The sequence below is a fragment of the Phalacrocorax carbo genome, chromosome 17 (genome assembly GCF_963921805.1).
Source record: "Phalacrocorax carbo chromosome 17, bPhaCar2.1, whole genome shotgun sequence".
Lineage (NCBI taxonomy): Eukaryota > Metazoa > Chordata > Aves > Suliformes > Phalacrocoracidae > Phalacrocorax > Phalacrocorax carbo.
In genome coordinates, this window is record NC_087529.1 from 2195879 (window position 1) to 2216808 (window position 20930).

General features: G+C 44.9%; 1 protein-coding gene across 1 annotated transcript in view; it reads left to right on the plus strand.

The window, feature by feature from the left end:
- The window catches only part of TAOK1 (TAO kinase 1), a 74454-nt gene that overhangs the window by 18064 nt on the left and 35460 nt on the right, over positions 1-20930 (plus strand). Inside the window, exons 2-3 of the mRNA XM_064467868.1 lie at positions 14844-15070; positions 19196-19267. Of these exons, the coding sequence (XP_064323938.1) occupies positions 14939-15070; positions 19196-19267 (204 nt within the window). The 5' untranslated portion in view covers positions 14844-14938. The remainder of the gene's footprint in view (positions 1-14843; positions 15071-19195; positions 19268-20930) is intronic.

The window sequence follows — 20930 nt, forward strand, 5'->3', positions numbered from 1 at the left end:
GTTTCGGAGTGCCTGCCTTTGTAACCTTAATAATTTTGTTCTAATACGCTAGATACAAAAATTACATTATACGTTCTGAGGAATTTGGTTACTATGGCAATGGGTATATAAGTACATAAGAGATAAGATGTCAGCAAACGGAACAGCTGTAATGTAGCACACAAACCTGTGACTGCTTGAATTTGGGAAGCAGGCTGTTGCAAACTTCTCCTGCTTCAATTTCAGCTCACTGCCGGGACGTCTGTTCCTGTGTGAAAGTGGCATCAGAGCTTCTACGATAAAGCTTTTTGTGTTTATGGAATTTCAGCAGATGTGCCCTAAATTCCTGGGTAAACAGAACATGTGCCGCCCTTCCCTGCCAGGTCGGGGAGGTGTCTGTGGTCCCTCTGGAAGCGCAGGACTGGTGCTGAGCAGCCGGATCACACGTGCTCATAAGCCCGCGGGACGGGAGCGGGCGGCTGCTGCCTGCGCCCTGCCCTGGCACCCTCCTTCCCCTGGCTCGGAGGCCGGGGCTGGCCGTGGGTGGGCAGCTCGTTCCCGCAGTTGTACGACCGGTTTCCCCCTCCTCGCTGCTGGTGCCCTGACTAGATGGATTTTGGGCTGATACCTAGTTTTAAGTTTTAAGCTTTGCCAGAAGCCGTTGCTTTCATTACGGCAGCTTGGTCACTGCGTGGTCTTGCTCGGCCGTGGCAGTTGGGAAGGTGATGGGGAGAAAGAGCCTCCCGGGGGGTGTCTGGAGGAAATGTGTGGCAGCTGTTGGCGCAGGAACGGAGGCGATTGTCCCTTCTCGTCCCATCTGCAGCAGGGTTGTTTTGTACGCCCACCCGTACCTTATGAGGTAAAAACTATTCATGCGGCGTTCCTCGTGCTTGGGGATGGAAGGGTTGTGAGGAGCGGCCACCCTTGCCAGGAGGGGGTTGCTGGGGAGCTGGTGGAGCAGGGCAGTGGCTGGGGCGGAGGAGCGCGGCAAGTGCAGCTCATCTCACGTAGGTGGGTGCCAGTGCAGCGTAGGGCACAGCTCCCTGTTGGGAATTTCTCAGTGCGCTGTAATGGTTAAGGGACTGGCTACGGGAAGGGGGGTTAGTCCCATGGAGAAGAACGAAGCGTGGGCTAGAGGGAAACTGCTAGTAGTTTTCAAGGACCGCTCTTCAGACAAATTTTAAATGGTGTTTGGGTCTTGATGTACACGTGAAAGGGCTGCGTTAATAAAATTGGTTGGGGCAAAGTTGGGGGCCCTCGTCAGTCCAGAAGGCTGGAGTCTGGCTCGGCAAGACTGAATGAGCTGGAGGATTTGGAACAGAGACATAAATGGATGGTACAAAGTGTATTGTCATGTAGTGACAAAAAATACATCGTAACATACACAAAAATGTTTATAAGAATAAATGTATATAATATATAAAAATGGGGTTTATTAGTTAGAAGTGGGAAGATGTGAGAGACTTGACTGTATCCATTGATAACATGGTGATTTTAAAACTTTAAGGCTACGTGGTTGGGAAACACACAGACGTGGAGAATTCTGGTCAGGGATTATTTAAAAAAAAAAAAAGCCTTAGTTTGGGACAGATGTGAGGAAGGGCTGTTACGATGGTCTGGGAAGTGAATTCTCCCTCCTGTGTCGTAAAGGGAGGCAAAATTGGCTTGCCTTTTTCAGCTAACAGGCTAAGGGGACACGTATTATATCTCTGTACTTGTGCTTATTCCTCAATATTGAAAAGGGAAGAAACTGTTTAGGCTTTGAAGGGCAGTAAAGAAAAAAGAGTAAACCAGAGTAAACTGACAAATAATAAATACAAACTGTGAATCAGCCTTAATCAGTTCTTAATCTTAAATTGGTTCCTAATGAAAATAGACGTGGAGTTCAGGAGCAGCCTTGTCATCAGCATAGTGACTTTGAGAAGTTCTCAGGAGTTGGTTATCATTTGATGATTGGATTCTGTTATATGGTTCTTTAAAATAGCAGGAACAGGACTTCATTGGACCTTCAGTCCTATGATCTTAACTACCGAACTGAGATATTTCTGTGTCTGAACCACTGCTACCTAAATTGTTTTGTATATTAGTTGAAATGAGTGTTTTCCCCATGAAAGCAGATAAAACTCATACAATTAAAAGGGTACGCTTGTTATCTTAGTACACACTGAAAACTTCTTTTTTGTTTTAAGTGGAAGGCATAAAGAGAAGGAATCTAGACTTTGCAAAACTCACTGGAGAAGCAGTTCTTCAAGTAGGTAAAATAGCAAAAAAGAAGTGTTTTTTGATTTGTTATTGTTTGCTTTTGGTTGTTTGGCTCATCCCATTGGTGTGTGAGGTTTAAAAAATTGTTCTGCTCAGTCATGGGGAGACAGGAAAAATAAATACTCAACCTGAGCTGGAGTGAACTGGACAAATTGCCATGACTGGGGAAATCCAGCAGGAAAGGAGGTGCTCGTGGGCTCTAGAAATAATTGCTCAGTGAAGATACTCCGTTTATGGGTACAGATGACTGCTAAATCTGTTCTACCAGATTATAGAAGGTTTAAACTCCTTTGATGCTGGAACACATTTGAACCCCTTTTTGAACCTGCTTTAAGTTACAAACTGACGTAAGCAGCCATATAACCGTGCCATGCTGCTCATGCCTCTCTCCGTGTGCTCCGTCAGGTTGGGCGCTCCTTCATAAAGAACCAAATAGTCTTTCACTGCTAATCTGTTCCTCAGCAGCTCTTCTGCATTTGCCTGGTGATGGAGGTCCATCACGTACATGCCCCTTACTAGAACCTAGCAAGGTACTTTCTCATTATTTCTGTGTAGTCCTTCAATACATATTTATTTTTCTGTTTATGATAATAGTGGTATATTTTATAAACTGCGTTAAACAAAATTGACCTTTTTCATAACCAAGTGTGTTTTGACAATGCTTGTTTGTCCCTAGAAGAACAGCAACAGGAAAATTGTCACCCAGAATCAAATACACCGCCGGTCTGGTCCCACCTTCTGGTTCTGGCAGTGGTAACGACTGGATGCTTCAGAAGAGGCACCGGGAGCTTTCAGAAATACCTCCCCTGACCTGTCTGTGGATGTTCTTACTCGTGCAAATGTCTAGTTTAAAAAGCAATGTTTACATCTCTTGGGCTCAGTACCTTGCAGTAATTTCTGCAGGTTAATTTTGCTCTTTATAGCTGGATTGGTTGAATTCCTTCACTCTGTTATAGATCTGCTGCTCTTACATTTTGTGGACTCTCCCCTTGTGCTTGAAGCCTGAGCACTTGACGTGGCCACCTTATGTATGATCTTTAACTCTTACACCTTTTGTCTTCAAGCTTAGTTTGTCATCTTGGGCATTTACATCTTCCTATTTCTGAGGCCTTCTTGGTACAGTGCTTTCATTTTATTGCTAGACGTGAGGGAAGAATAATAGCTGGGACCATAGTGGCTCATGGCAGAGACTTCCTTAATGTATTGTCAGAAGTTCTCTATTATTTTCATAATTGATTCTTCATGTTGGGTTTCTTTTTTTTAAAGTTTGACATTGTCTTTGCATAATTGCGCAATTATTTTCACTGAGCTGTCTGCACAAGGCTCAGCTCCTGAGTTACGTTTAGTTTAAGAGTAGGCATGTGCTTGATGGTTCTTACCTTTTTGACCTTTCATCCCCTGCCTTATTGCTCATTCATGTTGTTTTTTTAAGGTTTCTGTGTACTTTCTGGTACTGTCAAGTGCCCTAAATAAAACTTGTCATGTTCCTTTCCCTCCCATTCCAGATCTTAAATGCAACTATTATGCAGGATCTGCACAGTATCTGTGGTCACTCTGGTTGCAAAGGCCTTTTCCCTTGCTCAAAATATGTAATTATATATTTGACCTTTTTTCAGAGTTTTCTATCAGTTCAGAGGCGATGATTCTGTGCTCCACCTATGACTAAATAATACCCAAAATAATTTTGTATCCAAGGCCTTGCCCACTTCTTTTTGAATATCCTTTTGAGTCGTTCTGGTATTTTAAGGACATATAGTCCAGTGCATAAGCGTCTGGCTTGTTAGCTCTCAGTGTGTCCCAGTCACCACGTGATTAGCCTGTTACTTCCACTAATTACTAGTTCAGTTGCTTCTTCAGTTTGGCTGCAGCCATTGTGGGGTCTTTCTCTGGAGCAGCAGCTGCTGGAAGGGGACAGCGGTTGTGACAAAAATATACATCACTCTGGAGCTACGTCAGGTGTTTAGGGCAGCTACTTGCTCATCTCCATAGGTCAGTAATGCTTGATTTACGAGTTTATTGAGGGACCAGCTTTCCTGATGTGCAGTCTGTGACAGCACCATGCCTTACACCAAGTGGTCTTCTCGGTGCAGATGATTTACCTCCCGTCCTGTCCCTCGCTCTCCTGCGTGGCTGTTTGCCGGCCTGGTAGCGGAGCAGGCTGGGTGACCGCCTGAGGCTTCTTGCTGTCACAGCCTGGTTTTTAAGATTATTCCCACAGAATCTTCCAGTTTCCTCTTGCAATTTTCCCTTTGTATTTGACTTTATTTTCTACCTTAGGTCCTTCCTACTGGCTTCAGTTTCGCCAGGTTTGTAACTTGCTCAAATAAGAGTCTGACCTGTGGCCGGGGTGGGGGGTTGGCTGTAGCCTCTGCCTGGGGTGGACGTGTCCCCTGGCCTCCTTCTGCACTCGGGTGGATTCAACTGCAAGCTCAATTTAAACATCTTTTTTTATTTTTTTTTTACTTACTGGTCAGAAAGACTTTAAATTACTTCCTTTCAGGCCTCCTTTCTAAAACTGCATGCGATACTGCTACTTTTTAATTACTTCTTTTCTCAAGGGTAATTATCTATATTGTGAGCTTTAGTAGCTTATTTCTGAGTGAGTTATGCTGAATCCAAAATAGCTAATTTGCTTACGTTTACTATATTTATTGTTCTGGGGCAAAATTGCTTAGGGGTCAAGAAAAGGTTTCTTTAAACTCAAGTCCCATTAGGGTATCTGACTAATTATTTTTTATGGGCAGCTGGAGTTTCCCAGTATTTTTGCCTCTAGACTTAATTGACTCTCATCAGCTAGCCGCTTGCTAACCTCTTCCTGGCCAGTGTGCTGCCAGCACGGCACCTCCCGCGCTGGGGTCGTTACAGCGTACGCTCTTCAGTCCGAGAGACGTGGCCTCTCAGTGATGCGGCCGCAGAACGTGCATTAATGTGGCGCTTTACGTAGTAAAGGAAAAGGGTTGGCAACGACTGTGAACTTAATGAATTGCAAAAGAAGGGGGACAGAAGATTTCATTTTTTCCAGTTGCCTTCCTCATAGCTTTGCTAGCCTAAGGAATTACTAAATTTAGAGCTGACCTTCTTAATAAATGTGCTAGAACTATCACAGGCAGAGACATTCAGGAGATGTTAGTGTTGAAGATGTCAGGGTATGGTTGGCACTTCTTGAACTTCCATGACATTGCTCTTTGAGAAATGACCGCTGGCTGTTCTTCAGTTGTCCTGTAGGTCTAACTTGTGATCCCGTGGGATGTTTTATTTCAAATAGGAGGAAAAATACAGGACACTTTTTGGCATTAATGTTTCTTTCGACTGCATCAGTAATATCTTTTACTTGTGTTATTTAAGTGGTGGGATCAGTGGTAGATTTGGTGTTTCCTGGGTAAGTTACGTTGCAGGAATCGGCAGTGAACAAAACTAGTATTTTCAGGAACACTGGTAGTGCTTGTTTATAACTGGCATATGTGACTTGTCACAATAGATTGAGTTTGTTCAGAATATCTGTCTCCAACACAGGGACAGGCTTACCCAGATAGAGTTATCTTTCCCACTACTTAGAAAAGTTGAAAGATTGTAGAAATAATCAGAAATACAAGAAAACTGTTTCCATTTTGTTTTAAATGAAAAGCATAGGATAATGTTGTGCAGTTGGCTTTACTGCCGGCGCGGATCATCCTAACAAAGACTTACACCCAACCCAGAGACACAGGTCCCAGGCTTGTCAATGGGAGTTTGGGAAACGTTCTGACCCTTTCGCTAGTGACGTTCCTGGAAAGTCAACACCCAAGCAGGCCACCTCAGCGGGATCAGAAGGTGGGCTGGGGTAAGGGATTCAGGGAGTCGATGATGGACATTTTAGTGTCAAAGACTTGAGAGGAAATCGAAGTCAGCCACACAGACTGCAAGTGCATGTGTAAGAGAATTGCAAGCAGTGCTCTAACATAAAAGTGTCTTCCTGAGGCTATTCTGTGAAGAGGTACAATACTAGAAAAAATACAGGTAGAGAAGCAGAGAAAGAAAGAAAAAAAAAATCTGCAAAGAGGTTTTTCCAGGATAGAACCATTCCTCAAAAATCTTTTTAAAAGAAATTGAAAAAGGAGTCTTCCTGGAATGGTAGGCTTGGCCTTTGTCAGATGGAGAAAAATTTACCGTGTTGGGGAAGAAAAGCCTGTTTGAACACAGGTGCTCACACAGGCAAAAGTCTGCCAGAATTCACCACAATATCCAGGTGCAGACTCATCTGATCCTTATAATCTGGTCCTTCTAGAAATACATAGGTGAGAGAATGTGAAAGGGGGAAAGAGGACCGCGTTTGATGACCATTCTTTGCCATAAACTGCCGCTGCGGACCTCGGTTCGCGTGCAGTAAGCAGCGCGGTTGCGACGCGGGCGTTCGTGGGGTTGCATGCCACACGAAGTGCTCCTTCCCGTCGTAACGCAAGTTATGGCAGTGCCCAGCACGGCTCTAAGATCTCACCTGCTTCAGGCTTTGGCAGCAGAAGGGGCTCCTGACTTTTCCCTTCCCCCGGGGACTGGCAGGAAGCAGGGGAGCATCGTGCACACGTAAGCTTGAGACTGAAAAGCACTGCGGAAAAGAGCAATGTCTCAGTGGGGCTTTCCCCGGCCCACAGGTACCTTCCACCGCCCGGTTTTCTCAGCCCATTCCAGGTGTCTTTGTTCTGCTTGTAGTTGGCACTGTTTCAGGGTGGTTCCTCTTTTAATCAGTTTTGTGACAGCGTTTTGGATTTTTTCTGAATAATAAACATTTTCCTGACAGTCTCTTGTAGAATGCCATTCGTCTGCACCTCCCTTTTCCCTTAATGACAGATAGTCCTAGTGGATCCAGTGTGGAGAACAAGTGTACCAAAAGGAATGATTTTAAGATAATTAAAGGCAAATTCATGACTGTGTCAGCATTTTTTCATCTGAGCTGCAGCTCGCTACTTAAGTGGTAGAAGTAAGTCAGCAGGATCCCGAGGGAGGTGTTCCCGAGTGCCCCTTGCCCCTCTTGCAGGGCATGGGAGAAGCTAAGTGCCACTTGCTGCATCTCCAGGTTTTTCTTGTTTCATTTCTGGGATTTTGTGTTTCTTCTTCCTTAATTATCACTCTAGGAAGATTTCCAAATTGCAGAACTAGGAGGTTAAAAAGTAACATGTTGTTAGCTCGGTGGGAGAGGCTTACCCAAGTGCGCAAGTAGTCTGTGGTATGTAGTTTCACATGAATCGAGTGACTAAAATTGCCGTCCGTTTTGAGAGGCTTGGAGATGCTGATAGACTTTCCATTGTGACAGTCACCTAGAATACAACTGTCTTGATACCATCTGCCGTGGTGTAACTGAGCATGGATGGGAAGCTGATTTTTAGCTGTTCAAGGAAACAGCCTTTTTCTGCTGTGAGCAGAGTAACTCGTGTTCCACGTGTGCGATGCGTGTTAAGGCACTTGAGAGTTGCTCTGCTTTTGTCAGAACAGGAGAGAAGAGTCAACTGGGTGGACCAGAGCCTAGATTAAGAGAGGTTTAAAGGAATGTCCGCAACACTTGGTGGGTTGCCAGGACAATTTTTGAATTGGGAAGCAGTAAAACCCATGGTATATAGTTTCGACAAGCTTGCTGGAAGGAGGGGTTGGGCGCAGTGATCAGAAATGTGTTTTCCCAGTAACCGCGAAGCGCCTGATCAACACGTGTCCCTGCGCTTGCTGAGATCTGCAGAGGTGGGTAGAAGACAATCCTGAATCCGGCAGTATTGCAGCAGATGCAGAACCCCTGAATATCAGATCAGCCAACAGAACTTCTGCCTGTGCCCTCTCAGGCACCACAGAAGCAGGTCCTTTCTCTCAGAAAGGATCCGCCGACTCGGGTCCCGTCGGCTGGCCAGCACCTGGCTCTGGATGAACAGCAAAGGTGGTGATAGGACACACAGCAGTTCATTTCTGTCGGCCCGTTTCATTTCCAGGTAAGGTAACGCCACGCATAGAATTCATCTGCCTAAAATTTTAAAGGCTGATGCATAGTCTGTGATTCTATGATATGCAGAACGCAAAATAAGTCAAGGTAGTAGCGTCGTTCCTGAAGTGCCACGTATCGGCACCGCCTGGCGTGGTGGGTGTTCGTTCCTTCCGACGCTTCATCATCTTTTCTGGCTTGTCCCCGCCAAGAGCACAGCCCTTCCGCTTCTGATGCCAGGTTAAAGTCAAATCATCACGCTTGTGTCCCCATGGCTTTGAGGGGCGGGTGTTGCAACATACTGTTGTTGCCCGAAGAGAGAACGCTGGTGTTGCAAAATACCAGTTTTGCCTGAAGAGAGTACATTTCGGAGTAAAACGAGAAACATGTTTCTTCTCAGACAACACGCGTGCCATTCATCGCCTTGTCTTCTCTCTCCATGCGTTGTGGCCTTGTTTTGTGGTGTGGTAGGTCAGGTATTTTGCTCTCAGTCGCGTAACAGCCAGGGCTCGGCCTCCTGGGCTTGGCAGCGCACTCTTGATAAAGCGCTGATGAGCCGTCCCGGGGACGGGGCCGTGTGTTGTGCTGGGATGGCCCCTTCGGCGTCTCCGGTGTACGGCCGAGAAGAAGCGTCCTCTACCCAACAGGCAATATTATACGATACTGAAATTCCAGCTGTGGTTTCCTCTGCACACTTTATAACCAAACAGCTCGTACATGCTGATAATTTCGGTTTGTATGCTAGAAAACTCTTATTTAAGATTTTTTTTTCTGAAAATGCATGGAATAGTGACGACTTCACATTTTGCATGCAAGTGGTAACTTGCATTCTATAATTTAGCTTACTTTTTTTTTATCTTCTAGGCTTTTATTCAGACTCTATCAAAAAGGGGGAGTGATTTGCCTGGTGCTTTCAGGTCAAGCATTCAGTGCTGCACAAACACTTTGAAAAGTCGGTATTTTAAGCATTCTTACCACCTAATCATTCCTGACACATTCTTACCATCCAGCTCTCACTTTAGGCAAAAATTAAGTTAGTTCAATAGTTCCAGTTTACCATATTTATGATAGTGGTGGGAATCTTCAGTGTCAGCTGGAAGCCATTCAGGAGATTTCTGATAGTGCGTTGAGAGGGTGGTTTCATCTCGGCTTCATGCGCTCCCTGGGTCTGACCCATACGCAAGTACGAGAAAATCCCTTTTCCCTTTTTCGACAGTTGCATGGTGACACTCATTCTCCATCTATTTGATGCTCTTGCATTAGATCCTGCCAGAGGAAATTACACTAAAATTTAGCAACTGTTTGCACTATGTGCAATGCAGATGCTTTTTTTAAAAAAAAAATAATATCAGTTTCCAAATGACGTTCTGTTGTGGTGGGCTGTTGGTTTTTGATGGTGGTTTTTTTGTTTGCTTTGCTGGTTTTGGGGTAGGTTGGGTTTTTTTTTTTTGTGGTTGTTTTAACGCCCCTCTGACTTTTTAGTAAGAAGACCTGCCAAGGGTCAGTAGTTTTCTGCGTGGAATACTCTTTGCTGTTGGAGTGTGCAGCTCTAAAGATCACCGGTGCTGTAACTGGTCACCTGGTTGGTTGGCTGGTTTGGTTTTTTGTGTGTCTTGTGTATTCTATCAGGGGAAAATACACAGTGCACCTACTTTTGATACTAAAGGTAAGTTTTTATGGATTTTACTGTGTTAAGTGTATTGTATAGCAGATGAGTATAGCATAAAACAAGATTTATGTCTGAAATTACAAATAATTTTTTGTTTGTAATTCAGTAATGGAGGACAGCGTTCCTGTCATTCTCATGAACCATCGCAGGACTCCGTGTAGCGTGCCTCTCAATAGGCGGTGCAACAGAGAGAGACACAGGATGACGGACGCATAAACCAGTTTGGTGTTTCCATTTTGCGCTCACATGGTATTTGTTTAACTCCGGTTATAATATTCTAGTGTATGGAAGCTAAAGGGTGTTGAATATGTTGATTCCTTAAAGCTTCATTTGTACGGACAAAGCATGCAGCTTTTGAATGCTAATAGTGCACAAGCAAGCCTGTATTGTAATTTGGTTTCTGCAAACTTTTGAACCATCTTAAGGAACTACAAATGCTTTGGTGCATCTCATGGTTAGTGCGAGCACATACCTTCTAGTCGCTGTCACTCTCGCTGAGTTGGTCGGGATGCGGACTTGAGAAATAGTGACGGATAGGTGCAAATCTCAGCGAGCGGGTTCCCTTCTCCTTTGCAAGGAAGGCTTAAGTACCTTCTCCTCTTAGTACGTTGGTTTATTACATGAAAACAGTTATCTATGACACTGACAGCCGTCAGATGTTATACTGCGGACAGATTGTAATTTCTCTGAGGTCTCTGCAGCAAAAGGCTTAAATATGCACTTTAAATATGGCAGCTGACCATTTAGAGCTTTGCTTGTTCTGCTCTGCAGGATCCCGGGGGATGTTAGTCACAGGGGTGGGTCGTGCTTGAGCTTGAGATGACGTGGCAGGGAGGCAGAAAACTCAGAACAGGTCTTACCCCGTCCTCATCTTCAGCTTCCTTATGTCAGTGGTTCAAGGTGTGTGTGTGTACGTTTAATACAGCCGTAATTACAGGGAATGTAACATCTTATTGATTCAGAGACTTTCGTGGATGTGTGCATGCGGTTCCTACTAACTGCTGGTTGTTCAGATGAAGGCAATTTGATAAAACATTTTAGCCTGCACTGGGTGTCATTTACACTAGTAATGGTGGCCATTAGCTAAACGTAGTTGGTTCAGCCTGCTATATGGAAACAGAGTTGGTCCAGCCTGGTGCGTTGGTCATTCCCTGGTTTATTTTGACCCTTGCCCATATTCCTACATCGCCTTGTTGGTTACGAGTGGAATTGATCTAAGTACCAGGAGTTGTTTATGCAATGCAATATTCTTTTTGTGTGTCAGTGACAACTAGGAAAAACACGTGGAATTTGTTTTATCTAATTTTAGCAGCCTGCAAGGTGGCTGGTAGGCAGACCTCTTCTTCGGCCGGCAGAGAGGCGGGCACAGTCAGAGGGTGCCGCGTCCTGTTTGCAGCGCCTGTCTCGTGGCCACAGCCAGGATCCGGCCACCTCATGATCTGAGGTGCTGGTGTTGTCGATTGTTGATGTTTGAGCCCATCTGAGCTGTCTGAGGTGAGATGATCAGTCCCATCCACTGGGAACAGTTGCGTTTAACAGTATGGCTGCTCCGATCCAAAAAACCTGTGGTAAAGAGACTGCATCGGTGGAAGAATTTAGAAAACCAGCTGCCTGCTGGTATGATTTAATTTTCAATGCAGTTTAGTTGCAGGGTTTGTTGTGTTTTTTTTTAATCTTAAAACTCGTCTGTATTTCTAATACATTTAAAATAATGCAATAACCACGTTGCGTGCCACTTCTCCCCGCTTCACTTCCATTTCCCCAAAGCGTTCAGGTGTCGTCGCAAGGCTGGGGGCAGAGCACCCCGGCTGCCGGCACTGTGGGGCTTCGGCAGGCAGCGCGTGTTGTCGGGGCAAAAAGACAACTGAGGAAATCCGATATTGTAACATCCATAAAAACGGGGAGCACTTCATTAAGTGAGACTGTGTAAAGCTTTCCTATGGATGGATTGTACGTTAATGCGTTTTATTGTTCCATCTAAGGAGATCAAATGATAAGCGTGGTGTCACATACGTGTTTGTGACTGTTCTGTTAAATAGGTCTTAATGTTTTTATTCTCATGCATTTCAAAGCGGCAATTATTTCCAAGAATAAAGATAATTAAATTTGTCTCAATGCTCTCGGGATTAAAGGGGGGGAAAAAAGCTGGATGTTAAGGTGTATCGCAACAGATGAGGAGCCGTGCTCTGATGTGCCGTTCGAAGCCCGGCAGCGCGGTGGCCAGTCCCGTACCGCTTCTGCGTGCGCTGCCAGCGAGCCTGGAAAGAGTTTTAGCAGCGGTAAAAAGTGTTGCCTGCGGATGACATTTCAGAGGCACGCTCAGAAACGGTGCCAAGAGCGAGTCTGGTGGCTGGTTTGGCATCGGGGGTAAGTGGGGAGGGGGAGAAAGCCGTAATCCATCTCAGCTGTGTGCGCGCAGGGCTTTTCTCCTGGCTCTGGCTCTCACACGCACGCTCGCTCGCGGGGACATGTGACTTTTGGCCATATTAGCAGGTTTATCCAAGCCTAGCCCCTCTGACTAACAGATGTAGGGAAAAGGGCATTCTGGGATTGCAGCAGTTGCTTTTGAACAACAATGTCCTTTTTGTAAGAATCCGATGCTTCTTAAAAGATGGAACATGACATCATTACCGTCGATCCAAGAAACATTCCTTCAATAATACTGAGTGTGCTCTGGTTATCAGCTCCCTTCCCCCAGCTCCTTTCTCTCGCTTTTCTGACTGACGCTTTTTGTCTATTGTTTCGTCGGGGGCTGTAAATGTGAAACAGTTGTCTTTCAGTGTTATGTGCTTGTTAGAGCTGGAATCAAGTGGAATATTGTTGGCTTATTTGAAAGAAAGAAAGAAAAATAACAAAAAACCCAACTTTTCTTCCAGTCTTCATAAATGTAGCTTCCATTCAGCCCGTACCTGAAGCATGCTAATTATTTCCCTTCCCACGCGGTATTAGTTACTGCGTTATGCAACGGAAGGTGGAGGTACCGCGGTCCCGTCCTCCGCATCTCTCGGCTTCGTTGGCAGCTGCGTGTTGTGCGCTGACGCCGCCCGCTTCGAAGGTTCCTATGATCGAAGGATCCTGCACTGGTACGAAACGCGTGTGTGCGTGCTCTCGAGCGCAGCGCAGCCGAGTTGCGGACAGCTGCCTGTTTTCCCTGTATATGTGTGTATACATATATACAGATACAGTTTTATACGCGGTCCACCACTGGGAGCTGGATGTCATTTTTTCCTTAGCCCCTGAGAGCGGGCTGTCGTGGAAGCGCGTTTCGGGTTGTGTTATAAATCTTTTTGAATGCTGACTGCTTGGAGAAAAGCTATGAAAATGCTGGATTTCGCTCCCCTTCCTTGCATTCTCTCTCCCACGCATGTCTTCATCAGAAAAACTGGAGATTCTTGTAGACTTTACAACTAGGTATGTCTTGGCTGTCTCTCGCACAATCGTGCTCTCCTTGTAGCGATTCTGGCAGTTATTTGAACTAACAAGGAGCCGGCAGTCTTTGGCACCTTAACATGCTGCAACTGTCTAGAGTACCACTGAGCATAAACATGCAGGAGTATGTCTTTTTCCATCCTTGTAGGAATTGCTCTGCAGGGAGGGGAAAACAAATGATTCATTGATGATCTAGAGGCTTGGAGAAAGGTGGAGTTACAGTGTCCAGAAAAGGAGGAAAAATGGATAGGGAAAGGGCCTTCTGATACATTGGTTAAACTCAGGTTTGTTGTCCTTTTTTTTCCTCCATTAAAAAAAAGTTTTACATCTTCATAAAATAACAAATTGAGATGTGAAATATTAATAAAAAAAAGCACAAGCCTTGACCAGACGGGGATTTTTGGAGAGAAGCAAGCAGTGTCATCAGCTGTTTGCCAGCAACAGGGTTGTTTTTATTGGTGACAATTTCCAGGGAATTGAGAGGGAATCCCAACACTCAGGCCCACCCTTTGGGGGGTGGGGGAGAAACATGCATTTTACTTGGAATCGTTGTTTGGCTTCACCTGTTGTACAGACACAGTAAGATTTTAGCGCAACTCGAAAGTATACTTTTATTCTGGATAGATTCCAAGACACACTTTGCGTAAATGAAAGCGAATGCACCGTGCAAACAGAAAGGATTTCATACGTTCCCAACGGTGTCTGAAGTTGCAAGTTCCTCTGAAGAAAGTGCTTCCAATGGGCTATTGTAGAAGGCTGTATCATGTGCTGTCACAATTAAAATGTGTGTTTGCATCTGCTGAGGCAGAGTAGAAAGACGTGTTGTGTGTGGAACTGGGTATCTCCTGTTCTGGATGCCCTTCCCCTAGAGAAGGGGGCTGCTAAGGAGACTCTGAAGAGCAGGCACTTTCAGATGGAGGTCTCAAATTTAGATAGGAGCGAAAACCAAAAAGGACCATGACTGACTGAGTTGTGGAAGGAGAAGCTTTAGAGAGGTCTCCAGGTGCGCGCTGAAAAGAGTCAAAATTGATCACTGGCTGCTTCTTAACCGGAGTACGATTGCAGAAGGAAAAATGCTGAACTGAATTTAAAACATATAAATACAGATTAGTGAATAGAGGCGGAGGTTCCTAAGCGTCACACTTGCACCACGTATCTTGTCTGGCAAAGATGATGATGCATGTACGCAATTGTGTCGTCCACTTCACAGATCCAAACGATACTTTAAGACGCGGTGGGCGTATCTCTTCAGAGGGAGGGGGGTCACGGTGACAAACTGGTTGTCGCTGTAGGTCAGAGAGCTGCTGTTGACCGCTCCGCAGGCGACTGAGCGGATGCTGGAGCAAGGGGTCGGTCTCATTTTGTCTTGATTTTGGTTTCTGTTCTGTAGTAGTGCTTGACTGCTGCCACAGTGGGACTGTGACACTATCCCAGCGGATAGGTTGCGTTGCCTCACGCAACACGGGTGCTTGCTTTGGAAGAAGTGGAAGCTGCTCTGCTGTAGCTTTGTTTCTGGCTCTTTGAGAAGAGGATAATCAGTGAAGGATTGCAATCTTTTTCTTGCAGTAATCCATGCTGAAGAGGCTCCATTCATACAGATGAACCAAGGGTTGAGGCAGCACTTTAAACCCAGATAGTCGGTCGGCTAACTGCCCAGCAGGATGCCATCAACCAGCCGAGCGGGCAGCCTGAAGGACCCAGAAATTGCAGAGCTCTTCTTCAAAGAAGATCCAGAAAAGCTCTTCACAGATCTCCGAGAGATTGGCCATGGAAGCTTCGGAGCAGTTTATTTTGTAAGTAGCTCTGTGACTTGTGAATTTTATGCGTGTCTCTTTTTATCTTTGAACTGTGGACGCTGACTTTTTTGAACGTGTTGAGGAAAAGAAACTGCTGCGAATCTTTTTCTATGGTGTTTGGGGCAAAGGTGTTTTCTCGTGCGTCTGTACAGTCTCATTGCGTTCACGGGCTTACAGTGTCTGTAAGGTGTTTCCATGCAAACTGAAAAGCAAAACTGGAAACCTGGCCCTTGCCCGGTGCTTTTAGGTGCATTGTTATGCTGCAGGCAGGGATTTACCCGCAAATTAAAACATGGACTTGTGCTCCATCAATTCTGACTGGCAACATCTCCTTATCGTCTCTTGTCCCTTGACAGAAATTGAGTTCTCTCTCCCTTCCTGCATACCCCCAGGCTCCCTTAGAGCCATTCTTTGTGTTGACACCTGAACGCTGGTGCTTTTGTTGTCGTATCGCCCTGTCACATCCTTCCCTACTGCAGGCAAGAATCCCACTGTTCATCTGCATAAAACTTACTTGACGTGAGCGTCTGGACAGCAGAATTTTTCCCAGGCTGCTGCCACAGCTCAACCAGAGGTGGGATGTCTCACGGTAACCTCATTTGCAGGTTGCTCTATGTTAACCGAAGTGCGTACTGTGAGACCTTCATTAAAAAACCATTTTCCTCAGAAAACCTTTTCACATTTATAATTATAGGAGGTGTGGCCAAACCTGCCAATTTTCCTTCACAAAACCATTTGTGTCAGTATTTTATGAGATGCCTATTCATTGTTAATAATTGCAGCAGACCATGTTGGGAACCTTCCAGCACAAATTTAATGCAGCACAGATGAACTAATTAGGAAAAGCTTCTTAATTTTGTTCCCTGCTTAGAACTATGAGCCGCCACTGTCTGGGAACAGATCTGGGGGAGGAAGTGTTTTCTAACGAAAGTGCTCACCTGTGGCCTTTCCTTCATCTCATTTACTCACTTTGGTTAAAGCGTGGATATAAAAGGAGGGAGCTGACAAATCTGTCTTCGTGCTGTGTGGAAGCATTACTGAAGTTTTCCAGGAATGCTGTACCTTCTAGAGGCGTGCATGAGCCACACGGGTATGGAACACCAGCGCAGAGCTGGAGGTGACCTGCGAGCCGTATGCTGACGGCATGCCCAGGCATCAGCAAGAAGCTGCCGTCCTGGCACTGGTAGAGTGCCTTAACTTCGTAGTTGTGGTACGGGCTGGCTGCCCGTTACCAGCTCCTTCTGCAAGGACATTGAAAGTCAGAGGTTGTGAATTTGTAGCCCTTCTTTCTCTTTTTCCCCCACCATTTCAGGCTACCAATTCCTTACAGGTTGGTATTTATTCTCTGAAGAGGGCGATTACTTGATGGGCTTTGGATTGTGCTTCTTTGACAGAAAGTACAAACGTAGCACTGGCAAAAAGACAAGTGTAAGCGGTGCATCGCCCTGCTCCACCCCATTTGGGGGCTTTTTGTCAAGTGAGAGAGAGCTTCCAACAAAGGAAGGTTGTTGCTATTTCTGTGTTACGAAGTTTTAACCTATAAGTGTTGTGTTGTGGTATCTTTTTACCAGTAGCAGGTCTGAGATCTTGGATCTGAAACTGTTTCATGCAATGTATTCGATACCGCAAGCAGAAGCCCAAAAGATGAGAAAGACAACATGGAGGGAGGAATTCAGTGTAAATTAAATAAGCATGAAGAACTAAGGTAGAGGAGTGTATGTCTTGGGTCTTTTATTCCTCTGTAAGCCGAGGGGAAAACCTTCTCTTAAGTTTCTTTCACAACATTTTGGTTCTGCTAGTGCAAACAATTAAACTTGCTCTAATCAGTGTAATGTTGGATTGTAGTTAATAACTGCTTGAAAGCGTATTTCCAAAGCTGATGACATACCCCACCTGTTCTCTGCTGAAGTTACTCTGGTCACTGGATGTTGATCCTTTGTACGGAAGTTTTCGGAGGAAAGCAGGGTATTTGCACATAAATGTCTGCTGTAAAACAAGCCTTGTTCCCTCGGATCGTTTAAGTTAGCTGGTCGTGTAACATCCTCGTGGCTTTTGCCTAGGAATTGTCTTTTTTCAGTTATTTGAGATCACAAGGAAACTAAAAAAGCAAATGAAACTCCACGATGGTAACATTCACGGGGAGTCAGCTGCGATGGTTCGTGCTCTCGCAGCCCCGCCGTAGCAGTGAAGGACGGTAGGCGTTAGGCAAACGCCGTCAGGGGTGGCTTGCTTGGGTTTTCTAATCCATAGCACCCCCACCAGCAGTCTGCTTTCATTGCATACAGCCTGGACCAAAAATGCTGATGACAAATAGATGTAGGAGTCATTAACAAGTAGAAAAATCCATAAAACCCTGGAATCTCCCTCTGCTTTTTTTCCTTAAATGCAGTTTAGTCTTTCATTGTTAGTTGCCCCTATCTTTCCTTCCTTTTAGCGGTGATCCCGAGAAGGGGTGATGCGTTTATCTTACGTGATAACTGGCTAAGAAGGTTCCCTCTTGCCTCTCTCTGTTTCCGTTACATCCTGCAAAGGGAAAGTTTCTTCTTTGTCTTTCATAATTGACATGAATTTTGCTGGTTCACCTCATGGTTTTAGTTTCTTAGAAACTGCAAGTCTGGCACCTCTGAATCATTTTGGTGTTATCCTTCCCCTACTCGCTGCTCTGCAGTGTAATAATAGCTTTCCCTCAGCACAGGAAACCTACTACACTGGAACGCTGCAGATGGAGCAGAAGAATAACCCACTCTCTTTTGTTAGAGCTGTGCTCCTTCTGCTCTACTCTAGTATTTTGCTTGCCTGTTTTATTGCGCTTCTTCGCTGACTTTGAGTGTTTCAGAGATTGCCTCTAATGAGTAAAGATCTAGAGGTAGAATTTTATTCTTCCTTTTTTTGTCTCAAAAAACAAAAATAGTCATGTCCCCCCCAACCCTCGAGGTACCGTAATATCAGCAAGACAGCAGGAAGGATCCTCTCAGACAGAAAGAAAACTGAAAATAGTATTGGTTCAAGCTTATCGTAACTGGTTGAAATAAAAGCTGTCAGGGAATTCTGGGTGTCTCTTTAATGGACGGCAGAATGAAAACATGACTGAAAAAGCTTTTTCGAAAAGGCAGAGTCCCGGTACTTCATTAATCCATGTTCTGGTAGGCTGTGCTTGATAGTACAAACACACTAAAAATCAGCATTTTCATCAGTCATCAGTGAGTGCTGTGGTGCACGTTATTTTGATTTATATCGTTTGGCTTCTTACCCGAGTTGATTATTCTTATCAGAGGGACTCGGGGAGGTCTTTTCCTCCACCACCCTCCCCTGCCAGCTGGGGTCTTGTCTGGAGCCATCCTTCCTGCAAGGTGGAGCAGTGCTGCCTCTTCTCCTGCCAGGGTGACCGAGCCTTTGCGTCGGTGCTCAATTAAACAAAACTTCTTGTCTCATCTTATCTCGGGTTGTTGCTCTCTGAAGTCAGGAAGCCTGCCTTTGAAGTGTGAAAAACCGCGTACGCGTACTGTGCAGTGTCAGTGATGATGTTACTGGACTGAGGAAACGAAAGTCTGAATGGGAATCTGCGGACGGGTCGCTTAGATCCCTGCCATTGCTCTATCGTCTCCCTTCCCTTAAGGCACAATAGCTAATCTGGGGGAGCACCGGGGAGAACGCTGCCAGCGCCCGGAGCAGGCATCTCCTGCGCACCCCGTGACGTCTTTGCCTCTGTTTGGGATGGAACGGGGGGGCCGAGCCTTGCTTCTGTTCGGTCTGGAATGGGCCTGGGCAGGGAGAGAAGGTGGTGTAGGGAAAATCCGTTCTGCTCGAATCCAAGCTGCTTTTACAAGCTATGATTTTTAGTTTAGAAGTGGTGGTACTTGACTCCTGCAGAGACTTGCTGGGCGCTGAGCGTGGAAAATTGTCGTACCTGACCTCACAAACAGCAGGTGATCTTTAAATTTGGAAGGAAATTTCTAATAGATGCAGCAGCCGCCCCCCTTGGAAGATATTTCAGTTTAACTCTTTGCAAAAATCAACAAATTAATAAAGATTTTTGATTGCTTCCTTGTGGGCGTGTTTGGTTTACATCTTATGGGAAATCATGATCTGAAGGAACTGACGCATCGTGTTTTTGTGTTTCAGGCACGTGATGTGCGCACCAACGAAGTGGTGGCCATCAAGAAAATGTCATACAGTGGGAAGCAGTCCAATGAGGTATGGAGAACGTGTTGCTGATTAAATCTTGACCAATGCAAACACTTATTATATGGGATGATGTTAATTAGCTTGGGTTACGACGAGAGGTCTTTCCTATAACTGTAAAGGTGAATGAGGGTACAAACCAAATCAGGTTACTGCTCACGGTGTGTTTCTGCCTAATCTGCTCCTGGTAAAGATGGGTAGGACTCTCTGCTTCCAGACACAAAGGGCTCTTTTATGGGACCACATAAACGTGTAGAAAACAAAAAAAGAAAATTAGAAGTGGTAGTTTTGTATGTTAGTATGTCTTGCTGCCCTTAAACCTTCCTTTTTAAATACCTTTTAAAATAACCGTGTTGCTTACTGGGCAAAGGAATAATAGCAACGGATGCAGTAGTGAAAGATTCAGAGGGGAACTTGCCTGTACGAAGTAGTAGGGCAGAACGCACCCTCCCCTGGAATGACACTGCTGATGAGGAGCCGAAACAAAAGCAAACCAGCAGTGAATAAACAAGTGTGAAAATCTGAACAGCAGCATAATTATGGAAGAACCACCAGGGCTGGGGATTAAGGCACCCTTTGCAGAGAGGCCTGTAAAAGTAGGCCTCTGAGATTTAGACGTTAAGTGTTTTCACGGCCACCCCAGATGTGTGTTTTTTCCCTAGGACGCTTAACAGAGATAATTGATTTTATACTTGAAATGTTTAAGTGCCGATACAGGTTCTTGAAAAGCCCAACACGACACGAACAGCTGATCTGGTATTATTTCTGGTGAACGACGTCTATCAAACCGTGGCATGATTTTTCGACAGAAGTATTTATTGTAACCATGTTGTTCAAGGCACTTACGGTTCCCTCCCTCCGTTCTCTATATTCCAGTCCTGGAAGCAGTCTTGCTCCGATGAGTTTCCCTAACAACTCCTTGCTTTCTGTGCCTGCCTTTTGTGTATTGATCCTCTGCGCTACAAGGAGCTGAACCATTCCTTCCTTTCCCTCTGTGTGTGTCTGTATCTGTGTAGGAGGTAGAGGTGGCAGTATCTCTCCAGCAGTCCTAAATTCTGGCTTCGCAGTTAAATTTGCCATGCGTGTCTCTATTTTGTCACTGCAGTGACTTGTTTAACTGTGTACTGATGAAAGAATAATTTGTACTTACTACTTGTCCTACTGTTTTAATTACTGTGAGCTATAAATACTCTATTCACATGAATGAAACAAACTGTGCATGCTTCAGAAATAGCTTTTGTTTGTCTTCAATGCGTATGTTTCTTTATTTTGAAGAAAGTAATAAGACCGGGATTAAAACACTTTCTATTTTACTTCTATATTTATTTGTTTTGTTCAGAAGTTTGCTAGAGTTATGATCCAGCCTATGTAAAGAAAATTGATTAAGGGCATTCTGGTATCGTTTATATTTACTTTGGTTTCGTAATAAGATTTTTTCCTTGGTGGGAGCAATTATTCACTAAAATAGGGACATATTTTATTCTAAAAATAAGTTTAAAGCCTTTGAAATATGTAGTACTGTACTCTTAATGTGATCTCGGAGCTTTTTTTTATGCAGGAAATCATGAATACATCTTGACTAATATATCACCTCTCTCTTCCCAATATAGAAGTTTAGCGTGGTGCTTTCTTGCTTTGGCTTTTATTGCTTAGTACCTCAAAGCCTTTGAGGCTA